The sequence below is a fragment of the Danio rerio genome, chromosome 25, assembly GCF_049306965.1.
Source record: "Danio rerio strain Tuebingen ecotype United States chromosome 25, GRCz12tu, whole genome shotgun sequence".
NCBI classification, from domain to species: Eukaryota; Metazoa; Chordata; class Actinopteri; order Cypriniformes; family Danionidae; genus Danio; species Danio rerio.
In genome coordinates this window covers 33,763,894-33,777,551 of record NC_133200.1, presented here as the reverse complement: position 1 = coordinate 33,777,551, position 13,658 = coordinate 33,763,894, and the positions used below count along the sequence as shown (strand labels likewise).

At 38.1% G+C, this 13,658-nt stretch overlaps 1 protein-coding gene across 5 annotated transcripts in view; it reads right to left on the bottom strand.

Annotated features, from left to right (window-relative positions):
• Positions 1-13,658, bottom strand: part of lsp1a (lymphocyte specific protein 1 a) — a 70,598-nt gene that overhangs the window by 20,815 nt on the left and 36,125 nt on the right. For 4 of the 5 annotated variants that reach the window (XR_012400494.1, XR_012400495.1, XM_003201460.7 and 1 more), the window contains exons 6-7: positions 11,561-11,701; positions 1,331-1,374 (exon numbers count right to left, since the gene is read on the bottom strand). Coding sequence is in view for 3 of the 5 variants with exons in the window: in XM_003201460.7 (XP_003201508.2) it covers positions 1,331-1,374; positions 11,561-11,701 (185 nt within the window). In the remaining 2 variants the exon portion in view is untranslated. Of the gene's footprint in view, positions 1-1,330; positions 1,375-9,664; positions 10,529-11,560; positions 11,702-13,658 lie in introns of those variants that run through there. The other variant, XM_073943286.1, reaches the window with a different exon arrangement.

Sequence of the window (13,658 nt, the reverse complement as noted above, 5' to 3'; positions counted from 1 at the left end):
TGAGTTCTTATCAGCTTTGTTGTCGCCGCACGCGTACTGAATAGCGGTGTTGTCGCGTGAGTTCTTATCAGCTGTGTTGTCGCCGCACGCGTACTGAATAGCGGTGTTGTCGCGCGAGTTCTTATCAGCTGTGTTGTCGCGCGCGTACTGAATAGCGGTGTTGTCAGCACACTGTTCAGATTGATGCAGACATGAGACTCATGGTTTGTCCTCTCAAGTCGGGGAAAGACAATGCACAACGTTACCCACTGCTGTCAACCTGGGCCAAGTCATATCTCTCTTGTCCCAGAAACCTCAGTCCCAAATGAGAGGGTTTTTTTCTGTTGCAGGGGACATTGTGAATACCCAGAGATACCAGCTTTTACCAGATTATATTTATATGATAATTTTCCTTAAAACCCATCTCTATCTAAGTGAGTGAGTGAGTGATTAAATGTTGAATGTGATGAGTTTTCAACAATACTGAATTAAAACTTTATTTTTTTTACATGGTTTAATATTTTTTTGTAATTAAAATTGAAGTTCCTGTTTCAAAGCTTACAGATAGATGACTAATTTGTATGTCATTGACACTTTTGGCACTTTTTTGGAGTATTTTCATAAGTTTTGTTTTTTCCTGTAAATGATTCAATAAATACCGTACCGTGACATTCATACCGAGGTATTATCGTACCGTGAAATTCTGATACCGTTACATCCCTATAAATTAATATAATGCGGGACCGGCTGCAAGCAATCATAAGCATGTGATCCTCTCAAAATTAGTTTATAAATAAACTTCACTTAGTACGACATGCTGTGACTTCTACAAAAACTGAATATAAAAATATATTAAAATAAAAACTAATTACATAAAACACATCAAACTGTGATTTTCATAATATAAAAGCATGTTTATTCTTACATTTGAATACAGTACGTATGAATATATGATATATAGTAAAATAAAATATTGAAAATACTAATAATTAATTGTGTCCTGAGCTTTTTGTTTGAATATGGTGATAAGTCTTATTTTAATCCACAGCAATATCTCACTAGACAGTAAGAAAGCAGTAAAAGTATATACTCCACATCTGGTTAAAGTTTGTTGACCCATAAATCATAGCTGACAAGGTGATGGATTAACAAAGTATTACAACGACCCATTCCACCTATGTCAATATTTACTTTTAGACAACAGCCTTTTTGCCAGAATACTTTCAAGTTTTTATCAAGAATCTGCCATTTAATGTACAACAAAGTCTCAGAGGCCAAGAATGTCAAACAGATTTCACACATGCTCGTTCACTGTGCTTTATTAGTGTTTTATGTTGCTGAATGAACCCACCTCTTCTTTAAAGAGCGATTCAGGGATTCTGTCCTTTCAGTTATCTGGAATGTAAACAAGAAAATACTGTAAATATAACAAATATTAACAAAATGTTCGAAAACAAAGCTCAGCAATTTCATATTTTTATTACAATGTGTTTTAGCTACAATTTCCTGCTCCATTGAACCTCTGTGGCTGGATCTTTAAGTACAGAATTGAAGCAGTGTAAAATTAAAATAAGAGAAAAATGTCTAAGTATTATGAAGTTATTGTGATCACAATTATAAATAGTTGACTGCAGTGCATTTCATTTAACCCACTCCAAATACATCATAACACTGTAAAAAAATATTAACAAATCCTGGCTGCCCTAAATTTTACAGCTGAATCAAACAAATCCAAATCCATCCAAATAAAACCACTTACATAACTTATAAAATGAAGTTAGAATATGATTAATAGTAATAATAACAATAATACTAATAAATCCCTTACATTTATCTAGTGCTTTTCTGAGCAATCAAAGCGCTTTACACAATGGGGTGGGGGGGGGATCTCCTCGTCCACCACCAGTGTGCAGCATCCACCTGACGTGACAGCAGCCATTTTGCGCATGACCGCACATTGGTGGAGAGGAGACAGAATGATGAAGCCGATTATGAATGGGGAGGGTTAGGAGGCCATGGACAAAGGCCAGTGGGTAAATTTGGCCAGGATGCCAGGGTGAAAACCCTACTCTTTTTCGAAGGACATCCTGAGATTTAACAGCCACAGAGAGGTAGGACCTCGGTTAAACGTATCATCCGAAAGACGGCGCTCACTGAGCAGTATAGAGTCCCCGTCACTATACTGGGGTATTAGGACCCACACAGACCGCAGGTTGGGCGCCCCCTGCTGCCCTCACTAACACCACTTCAGGCAGCAACCTAGCTTTCCCATGTGGTCTCCCATCCAGGTACTAACCGGGCGCAGCCTTGCTTAGCTTCAGTGAGTGACCATGTGAGAGTTGCAGAGAGCTAGCTGCCGGCCTAACTTAGTTTAATAAGTTACAATGAACTAAAAACATATGCTGTCATGACTAATTGATCATATAATTGTTTACAGTGTGGACATTAGACTAAAAATAAACAAGTCCTTTAGGATTTGTACATTTGATCCACATGTTTGTTCCATTCCTGTCTTTTCTCACATCCTCAGACTGACAGTGTACATGTTAACAGGCTTCTGTTCCAGGCACACAAAAGGATCCCTTGTGTTGATGTTGAAACCTGCTGACTTTTTAACCTCTGCCTACTCAGAATGTACTTTCAACTGTCCATCAATCCTGTGCAAGCGCTGGAAAGGTTATGGTCCCCAAAACACAAACCTCAAAAAGCTCATCTAGTAAATTTGAATTCCAGTGAAAAAGTATCATGCTGGTGTATTTTTTTGTTCAGTCTATTATTATTAGCTCTTACATCTAGGATCACCTTAAAGGGATAGAAAACGGAAAATTCTGTCTTACTGTAATTTACTCACCCTCAAACCTCGAAACCTCAAACCTGTTTAAGATTTTTTTCTTTTCCAAAAAAAGGTGAAAACCTGCCACCATTGACTTCCATATTTTTTTCTTACTGAATTTTTTTTCTACTTGTTTTTTTACTAGATTATATATTTGGGGTGGATATAATATGTTACCATAGCATGCATACACATATAGACAAAATACAGACAAAATAATAATAAACTTTTGGAAACGCTTTCATTCATTCATTCATTTTCTTGTCGGCTTAGTCCCTTTATTAATCCGGAGTTGCCACAGCAGAATGAACCCCCAACTTATCCAGAAGGTTTTGCGCAGCGGATGCCCTTCCAGCCACAACCCATTTCTGGGAAACGCACACACTCATTCATACACACACTCATACACATTACGGACAATTTAGCTTACCCAATTCACCTGTACCGCATGTCTTTGGACTGTGGGGGAAACGGGAGCACCCGGAAGAAACCCATGCGAATGCAGGGAGAACATGCAAACTCCACACAGAAATACCAACTGAGCCGAGCCGAGGTTCGAACCAGCAACCTAGAGACCTATTTGACAGCACTACCTACTGCGCCACTGCATCGCCCTGGAAGTGCTTTAGTTTATGTAATTCAGATTTTTATATAATTCTTATAAAGTAATTTTATTCTACACGCCTAATCCTACTCAATACACTGTACAAAGTGATCCCTTACTAAAAAAGCGAATAAACCCATTATAACTTTGAACTGTTAAATTGACAGCATTTTTTTATAATTATGCACATAGTTAACTTACTTTATCTTTTTAAAGGTTCACGAAACCTTGAGATTTTAACAGATTTGTGTGTGAGTCGAGCATTGGTTAAGACAATGTTAGCACCTGTTAGCTGCAATTGTGGGGAAAACTGGATAATTTTGAGCTTTTGTCAGCTAATTTCAGCTTTCTGGTTTAAAATGGGATGGGATCAAAATCGGCGAAGTAGCGCAATACCACAAGTACAAAGATGACGCGTCGGTTTCTCATTATTATTCATATCCACTCACGGCACACAGTATTTAGCTGTTCATGAAGCATCATATGTGTTTGTTTCCATGATCCACGGGGTTTGTTGCATGTTTTTCCCCGCGATGCTGTCTGGGCCGATAGAGCAAAGCTGTTTGTGTGCAGCAAGCATTTTTGTAGGGAGAGCAGTACGAGAATTTGGAGAAAGGCGGACTTTGTCTTTTATCAGGAGTTCATTCACATTTAGACACATCACCGTGCTGCTGTGTTCACCTAAATCCTCCAGATTACCAGCAGGGCTAATGATTAAAATAGACAGGACAAGAGACCTGCTGCACTGAGTCTGCATTCAGACCAGGGGATTGAGGAAAAAGTCCTCATTTATAGTGTTTATATGAACACGATTATCTTTATAATGATATAAATTGTGGTTATCTGTATATGAAATTACGAATAACAAATGTAGCAGGGCATTAAATTACTGTTTATTTCTTTGCATTTTAACTTTGTAAACTATAAAATCATGCGTCTCCTCACGGTTGGTGTCTCATTTTGTAAGCTAACTGAAAACAGTTGTTCGCTCCCCTCCTTCTCCTTTGCTGACCACGCCCACTCCTGCCTCTGCTCGCGGAGCTCCACGCCCATTATAACGTATCTTTTGAAAATATTCTGAGATAGACCTGAAATGAAAGCGGGGGGTGTCATGAGCCTTTAAGGCAGTGGTGTCAAACTCAATTCCTGCACAGTTTAGTTCCAACCCTGCTCCAACACACTTACCTGTAGGTTTCAAACAAGCCTGAAGGACTCAAATAGTTTGATCAGGTGTGTTTAATTAGGGTTGGAACTAAACTGTGCAGAGCTGCGGCCCTTTTGGATAAGAGTTTGACACCTGTGCTTTAAGGCAACAGGTTTACTCTTTTTTTAAAGTCAGCTAATCACTTTAAACGCTAAATGTTTACTCACTTTTCATAGTCATCTAATTGCTTTTCCAACTACTTGCTTACTAACCATTTATAAGCAGATATTTAAGAGTCTGCTGAGCTAAAAGTAATAGCTAATGGTTTGTTAATAGTGAGAAAATAAAGCTGTAGCTTAAAATAAAGTGTGACCCAACTTCTTAAAACTGTTTTTGGAATACTCTTGAACTCTTGTGAGATATTGCACAATGACCAAGAATAAACACATCCTGTTGTTTGAGATGAAGATGTGTAAATCTGCTTTGTCCTCAAGAGCTTCCATAAAGGTTTAGGATGTTCAGATACAGTCACTTTCTTTTTCAAGTTCTTGTGATGTTTGAAACGTCTCATATTGTTATAGTACTTGTGTTTTCTTTTCTCAGATGTAAGTTTTGTACAATGTGAGAGCTATAAATTCCAGCTCTAGATTCTTGACCTATAGTTTGTGTTTAGACTGAGCCACTGAGGGGCTGAGTAAATTCGCTCTATTTATGTTGGTAAGATCTAACTAGAGACTGATCCTCTTTAGACAATAAAAAGTCTGCAGAACTTGTTTTTTTTTCTGCACAAATCTGATTGCCCTAATACTGGGTAGTTCCCAGAGTGTTCAAATGTTTGGTTGGTTTCTTAGTAGTTGCCATGCCACAAGTTTATTATTCCGTGGTGTAGTTTAGATTAAGGGTTTGTTTGTTTGTTTGTTTGTTTGTTGTGCAGGCTCTTCTGGTTATAAATTCTACCATTATAGGGGACCAATTATGCCATTTTGTCCATGTAAAATAAGTCTCTGATGTTCCTAGAGTGTATATGAGAAGTTTCATCTCAAAATACCCCACAAATATTTTAATAACTCTTTGAAACTGCCCCTTTTTTACCTAAATTGTGCCATTTTGGTGACTGTTACTTTAAATTTAAATGAGATTGTGCTCTTTTTAAAAAAAAAACAGAGCTTAAAACACCCACATGTCAGCATAGTGGCAGATTCAAAACAAGACTAAAGTTGTTTCTATGAAAAACTGAAAATGTAAAATATAAATGGCTTAGAAGAAGATATAAAAAATAGTGTTCATTTGTGCAACCTAAAACTTCACACTTCTAATCTATTAAGGCCCCGTTTACACTAGTGGGTTTTAGTTTTAAATTGGCGTTTAAGATAAAAAACGAGCCGCGTCCTCACTAGCATTTTACCTAGCATCTCTGAACATATCTCCGTCCACACTACGCCACCAAAAACGTATATCACGTGACCATTCGCGCACTCTGGGCATGCACGTTCTAGTATAAACAGAAAGCATGTGTCTCGCTCTGCATTTAGTTATTGTTAGTCAACAAATGCCGGTTGAACATTAAACGCGATGGCAAAGAAAGCAAGAGAGGTCTTTTTGTGGACAGACGACAAGGTAGAGTTGTTACTAACCGTAACAATTGAATAACTGCACTATGGCGCCTAAAACAGACAATAGTGCAAACAACGCTCCCATTTCTGTGCCTATGTTGTTGTTCACAGTACTGTCTTCCGGTAGCGTTAAAGTCATGTGTTATAGTCATGTGATAGAGGCTTGATGAATAAGGGAAGGATACAGTGACGAAGGCAATGACACAAAAGCTCCAATCAGGTAGCGAATCTCAGCAGTCCCGCCTCCGTTTTCAGATGTCTCCGTTTTTTCTCATCCACACTGAGACGGAGCAGCAGCATTTCAGAATGAAAACAGCTTCTCCAGCATTTTCAAAACACTCCGTTTATGGTGCTCGAGAACTCCAGCGAGGTGTGGACGAATTATGTAATCGTAGCAAAACGTATGCATTTTAAAATGAAAACGCATTAGTGTAAACGGGGCCTAAGGCTCTCTTCAGCAGGGACGATGTGAAAACTCGAATGGCTGACAGTTGCTTTTCACACAGGGCTCTTTAAGCTAATGAGGAAGAAATCGTCACTAATGGGCGGGGCTTTTAGTGTTTTTGACTGTTTTTATAAAGTATGCTGACAAAAAAAAACACACACATATATATATATATATATATATATATATATATATATATATATATATATATATATATATATATATATATATATATATTTTACTATTAAAAGCCGGATATATTTACACACTGTTGCCACACGATATATAGTAATTTTTTGCATAGTACTGTAGGTCCCCCTTGGGGTGTTTCCATATTGTTCGACAGCTTTAAGACTGATAGTTCATCAATGAATAACTAATGCAAATCCGGAATCATTGCAGAACGTCATGAAAATAAAAATTATGCAATCTCTGAATTATGTTTTACATTAATTTAAGGATTTGATAAAGTCAGTTGTGTCCATACTGTCAGAATATTTCTAGAAACTGAAAGTTTCCATGAAAAGAAAGGAAAGAGAGGTGTTTGTCTTTCATTAACACTCCTGCAATTCCCCTAGCTCTTAATCCCACTCTCCTTGTCACAATTTGTCTGTTTGCATAAATGTCAGTAGGTTCATCCATTAATTTTGCTTCAGCTTAGTCCCTGTATTTACCGCCCTGTATTTACACAACAGGTGCCCTTCCAGCTGCAACCCAGTACTGGCCAACACCAGTTTACACAACATTGTTTACACAGTTCACCTATAGCACATGTCTTTGGACTGTGGGGAAAACCCACACTAACATGGGGAGAACATTCATCAGTCTCTACACAGAAATGCCAAATGGCCCAGCCTGGACTCAAACCAGTGACCTTCTTGCTGTGAGGTGACAGTGCTAATTACTGAGCCACCGTGTCCTGCAAGTCATTAAGTGTAAGTTAATAATAGTATGTGTTAATGTAACTGTTAAAGACAATAGGTGTGGAACATGCAGTAAATACAGTACAAAACAAATCACAAACTCTGCTCTTACTTACTCAATAAGTGCACATGTAAAAACACTGATAGGTTTCAGACACACAGCAACAAAAATGTCACACAGTTCTAATAGTTAAACAAAAGATGTATAAAACATGAAAATGGCCTTTAAGAAAATGTACAAAATTAATAAGTACATAAATAAAGGAATATTTCAAGTTCTGTAGTGAGATAAAATGTGATATGTATAAAGTTTTAGTTCACCCATAAATTAAAATAATGTTATAATAATTAATTACTCAACCTCATGTCGTTCCAAACCCTGAGTCCTCTGTTCATCTTCAGAACACAAATGAAATATTGTATGTGAAATGATGAGAGCTCCCTCATCCTCCATAGACAACGAGGTTCTTGACTCGTTTAGACAAATACCTAAAACATCCTCAAAACAGTCCACATGTCTTAAGTGGTACAATCAGAATATATTTAAGCTATGAGACTACTTTTATGTGCACAATAGCCAAAAATTATGACTTTATTTAACAGTTTCTTCTCCTCAGTGTCAGTATAGGGCACATGCTCACATATCGCAGACAAGAGTCTAAAGCCTGGTTTATACTTCTGCGTCAGGTGACCGGCGTAACCAATGGAGCATGCAACGCGCGTAGCTGTGCATTTATACTTCTGCGCGCTGTCTCTGTTGGTCTGCATTAACACTTCCAAAATGCTACTGGGCAGTGAGGTGCTAATGTGTCTCTGTGTCAAGTTTCTTCGCCTGTGTTTTGTTCTTTCTGAATGCTTCCGGGATGTACAAGTGGCTCAAACTTGCTCATTTTGAGGCAGGACCTGGCGGACGTCCAACAACTTTAACTATGAGGTAAACACAAAACAAAACTTTCCATCAGGAGCTCCTTCGCGGGACTCCACACTTGTAAACAATCGCTCCATTGGGCTCGCGCCACTCTCGCGGCTCTCGGTCCCGCCCAGAATCATCAGCGCTACCAAGTCGACCAATCACAGAGCTTGCGCTACGCGTCGTTGCGAAGTGTAGTTAAATTTTTTGAGAGGTGCATGTCAGCAACGCCGACGGCCACGGCGTAGGGCTATGCGTTAGCACCGTAGCATACACGTGCGCTTGACGCAGAAGTATAAATCAGCCTTAAGGCCCTGTTTACACTGTCAGGTCTTGATGCCCAATTCTGATTTGTTGACTATATCTGATTTTGTTGCCTGTCCGTTTACATGTACTTTTAATTGTGACCCATATGTGATTAATGTGTTTACACTTGGCATACAATTTATGGTGTTGTGCATGTGTAAAGGCGAGTTGCAGTGTCTGCGCCACACTAGCCACGATGGAGGAAATTGTCTTGCTTTTAGCTGTGCGAAATATGCGAAGTTCGCCTAACTTTAGAATGATTTTGAGGAGGAGTGAAAGGGCCGCCATCGCAGCTTGCACCTACAGTATATATGGTGTCCTCCACCATTTAGAGGAATTTGTGGGTACGAGAGAGATCTCAGATCTAGTGGGAGCAAATTGTGGTGACTGACCACTTTCCTCCTCCATGTTTTCTCTGTTGTTGTTTACCGCGTCGGCGTCTCCACACACGGTCTTCCTTCTACGTCATTAAACCGGAGAAAAGTACCACATTGTAGAAGGTTTAATGACGTACAAAACACAATGAAAATTCGATCTGCCTGTTTAGATGATATTCACATTGTCACATATCTGATTTATATCTGAAAAGGCCTGAAACCAATCACAGAATATCTGAATGCATGCGTTATAATGTGTTTACACGGTCATAGAACAGATGAATTCTTTATTTGAATATAGTTATTAATTTTGTTTAATGTGCATGAAAAGGTATTCGCGTCCAGTGTTGGGGAAAGTTTCATTTGAAGGTAATGCATTACAATATTGAGTTACTCCGCAAAAAGTAACTAGTTACGTTACTTAGTTACTTCTTATAGTAAGTAATGTGCTTCGTTACTTTCGAGTTACTTTTTATTATCTGGCTGAGGCTTGATTTCTTTCAGAGCTTGTTTTTTCGTCTATTTCTTTAATAGAGGAGTTCTGCAATTAACAACACACTGCATAACCTGCATTTACCTTTAAGAAAATACATAAAAAATGTAGGATAATGTTATCTGAGAACTTCGTGACCCTAGAGCTATACATGCCGTATATATTGAAAGTTTAAAGCAATGTGTTTGCTAATTTTGTACTATTTGTCTTTAGTAAAATCACTGTCCATTGAGACAATCTCTTTTTCATTGTGACTACTTTAATTTAATTCAGTACTTTATTTTTTTAAAAGCTAATTAATTAATCTAAAAAGTAAGTCAAGTAATATTACTTAATTTTTTAAAAGTAATGCTTTACTTTACTCGTTACCTAGAAATGTAATATTATCACATACCTCATATTACTTGTAATGCATTACCACCAACACAGTTCATGTAGCTTAATAATATTCCAGTTGAACGACTGAAGACACATGGCCTGTTTTGAGAATTTTTTTTGGTACCTTTCTGGACTTTGCAAGAGTTAGGAACTTTACTCTCTATGGAGGATGAGGGAGCTCTCAGATTTCATCTAAAACATCTTAATTTGTGTTTCCAAGAAAAATGAAGGTCTCGGGGCCTGAGGGTGAATAATTAACATCATTTGTATGTTGGGAGTCAACAATCCCTTTAATATGTTAGTTCTTAGAAAAACAAGAGTCATAATACTTTTCTGTGGTACAGAACATTGATTTAAAACTTGCAATATTCCTGTAATCCTTTTTTTACCATCACATGAATATGCATGCATGAAACTTGACTCAAAACGTGTTCAACCACTTATCATTTACACTGAAAATATGTGGGCATGATCACAGCACGACAAGCATGAGCAACTTACAAAATAAATTGGGGCTTGTGTTCTGAAAGACAGAATGGGATTATTCATTATTGTCATAATCGTTCAAAATCTGTGAAAAATAAATGTTTTGCTATGCACTTACAACAGAGTATAATAGATTTTACATTTGCATTTGTGCATTGTGTTGTTTGAATACCTTATGTAATGTAATGTAATGTAATGTAATGTGTATTTATATAGCGCATTTATTGTGTATGGCCATACACCCAAAGCGCTTCACAATCATGAGGGGGGGTCTCTCCACACCACCACCAGTGTGCAGCATCCACTTGGATGATGCGACGGCTGCCACAGGACAACGGCGCCAGTGCGCTCACCACACACCAGCTATTGGTGGAGTGGAGAGACAGTGATAGAGCCAATTCAGTGGACGGGGATGATTGGGAGGCCATGATCGTATGGGCCGATAGAGGGACTTTGGCCAGGACACCGGGGTTACACCCCTACTCTTTCACGAGAAGTGCCATGGGATTTTTAATGACCACAGAGAGTCAGGACCTCGGTTTAACGTCTCATCCGAAAGACGGCGCCCACTGACAGTGTAGTGTCCCCTTCACTTTTACTGGGGCATTAGGACTCACTTAGACCTCAGGTTGAGCGCCCCCTGCTGGCCTCACTAACACCACTTCCAACAGCAACCTAGTGTTCCCTAGTGGTCTCCCATCCAGGTACTAACCAGGCTCAGCCCTGCTTAGCTTTAGTGAGTAACCGGTCTTGGGCTGCAGGGTGATATGGCTGTGGAAGTGTAAAGTTTCATGTCATTAAAATACGTTTTACGAATGCAATCAGTTTTTTTAGTTAAGACTTTTGAGGTTGGTGCAGTCTAAAATTAAACTTAACTGGCTAGCCAGTTAATCTAACTTCATGGTACAGGCCCTTGGTCCTCCAAGATCAAATACAGGCTATCTATTCCTTATTATTTAGATTGAAATGTCCATATGAACAATTGAATTATTATCTGATATCATTGCTGTAACAATCAAATTCTATTCAGGGAAAGATCGAGAATACTTGTGCAAAGATATACAGTTACCTTGAATGTTGGACTCATGGGGTTCAGCGGATTAAATGGATCATCACCATCAGTGGGAGAGACGTTGATATTTTTCATTCTTTTCTCCACTGCTTCCATCCTCCTCCTCTCGATGTCCTCCTTCATCTGTCTTTTGTCCTCCTGTATTGATGACATACGATGCTTTTACAGTTGGAAGTTGCTATTCTTTAAATAATGTTCTACACTGTAAACCCTGATAAGTTGAATATGATTACTTACATTAGGCTAATTATGTTTGTGGAAGAATGTTGCATCAAAACATGTGAGTAAACTAACAATTTTTTTTTAAGTTAATACACTGTAAAAGATGCTGGGTTCCACACAATTGATTTGTGTGGGGACAACATAAAGGAATTAAGTTAACATTAGTTTTTTACAAATTTAAGTGGATTGAATATTAAACAGTTGTCCCCAAGAAAGGCAAAAATTGTGTTGTTTCAGCTTATTTTAAATTAGTTTGAACAAAAAGCAAATGTCATTTTTTAAATTCAATTCAATTCAGCTTTATTTGTATGGCGCTTTTTCAATGTAGATTGCGTCAAAGCAGCTTCACATAAACGGTCACAGTAACTGGATCAGGGTAGTTCAGTTTTTAGTGTTTAAGTTCAGTTCAGTTCAGTTTAGCTCAGTTCAGTGTGGTTTGAAGTCATTACTGAGAGTCCAAACACTGAAGATCAAATTCATCAATAAATAGCTTTTCAGATCCTGAACCAAGCAAGCCAGTGGCGTGCAAATGTAGAACTTGATTTTATTTTGTACTACAACAGTGTTTTAGGTGTCTCTAACAATGATTTTCCATGGCTACTGGCCCAAACATACTCATCATAACGTTCATTAAAAAGTTTATTAAATAAACTATTTTGGGATGTTTGTGTGCTTTAACGTCACATAAACTACATTCTTTATCATTAAGTGTTTTTGTGAATTTAACTATCAGACACCTTTTTATACATTTTTACAACATAATTAGTAACATGAATCATGGAATTTATACAAGTCTTAAAGGGGACATATTATGTCCTTTTTTACAAGGTGTAAAATAATTCTCTGATGTCCCTACAGTGTGTATATGACATTTTAATTCAAAATATCACACAATTTTTTAAAACTGTTTGACCCCTTTTAGGCTTTGTTTAAAATTAGGCAGCCGATTCGAATGTTATCACTGGATTAAATGGGCGTTATCTGTGGTTATCAAATATGGGCCAGTAGGGACCTTCTGCACCTACTGGTAGGCTCAGAAGGCTGTTATCATCCATCCAGATGGTTAATCAGCTATAGATGCAGCCAGAAATTAGCAAGAATTATTTATATAATATTTATTAAACATTATTCCCATATTTGTATTTAATTAATGTCTACCCCTACCCCAACGCTAAAACCCAACCATCCCAGTAATGTAAAAACAGATCTGGAGTCTGATATAGCTGATTAACTATATGGATAGATGATAACAGCCTTCTGACCCTACTAGTAGGTGCAGAAGGCCCCCTACTGGCCCATATCTATCAGCTGATAACCACTGATAATGGAGGGTGAATTAGGTCATTTTTGTGACTGTCGCTTTACATTCAAATGAGATTGTGCTCAGCCCTCTTTTCAAAAAGACGGTGAAGCTACAACTTCCTATGTGTCAGCATAGCGGCAGATTCAAAACTTCAATAGTGCTTCTCCCTCAGGGCTGTCTATGCTAACGTGAGAGAATTGTCACTAATTGGCGAGGCTTCCCTCTTCGATGACATGTACAGAAGGAGAATGTCAATCCAAGTGTTTGTACTGGCTTGCTAGCTAAATTTACACATTGTTGCCACACAACTGTGATTAAGCCACTTGTAGAGTGATTTTTGCATAATAGGTCCCATTTAAAGTTTGTTTTTTAACCCATTCTCAACTAAACCACAGGCTTTACTCTTCTTCCACTATGATGGTAGGCCAACACATTTCAGCAGAACCACAACCTCTGTAAATCCCACTAAAAACAAACTTACAGACTATTTTATGTCTTCCTGTTAAGTACACACAGGCAAAATAACACTTCATTTCAATAGAGTCTGGCTGCAGATATGCACTTGCACCT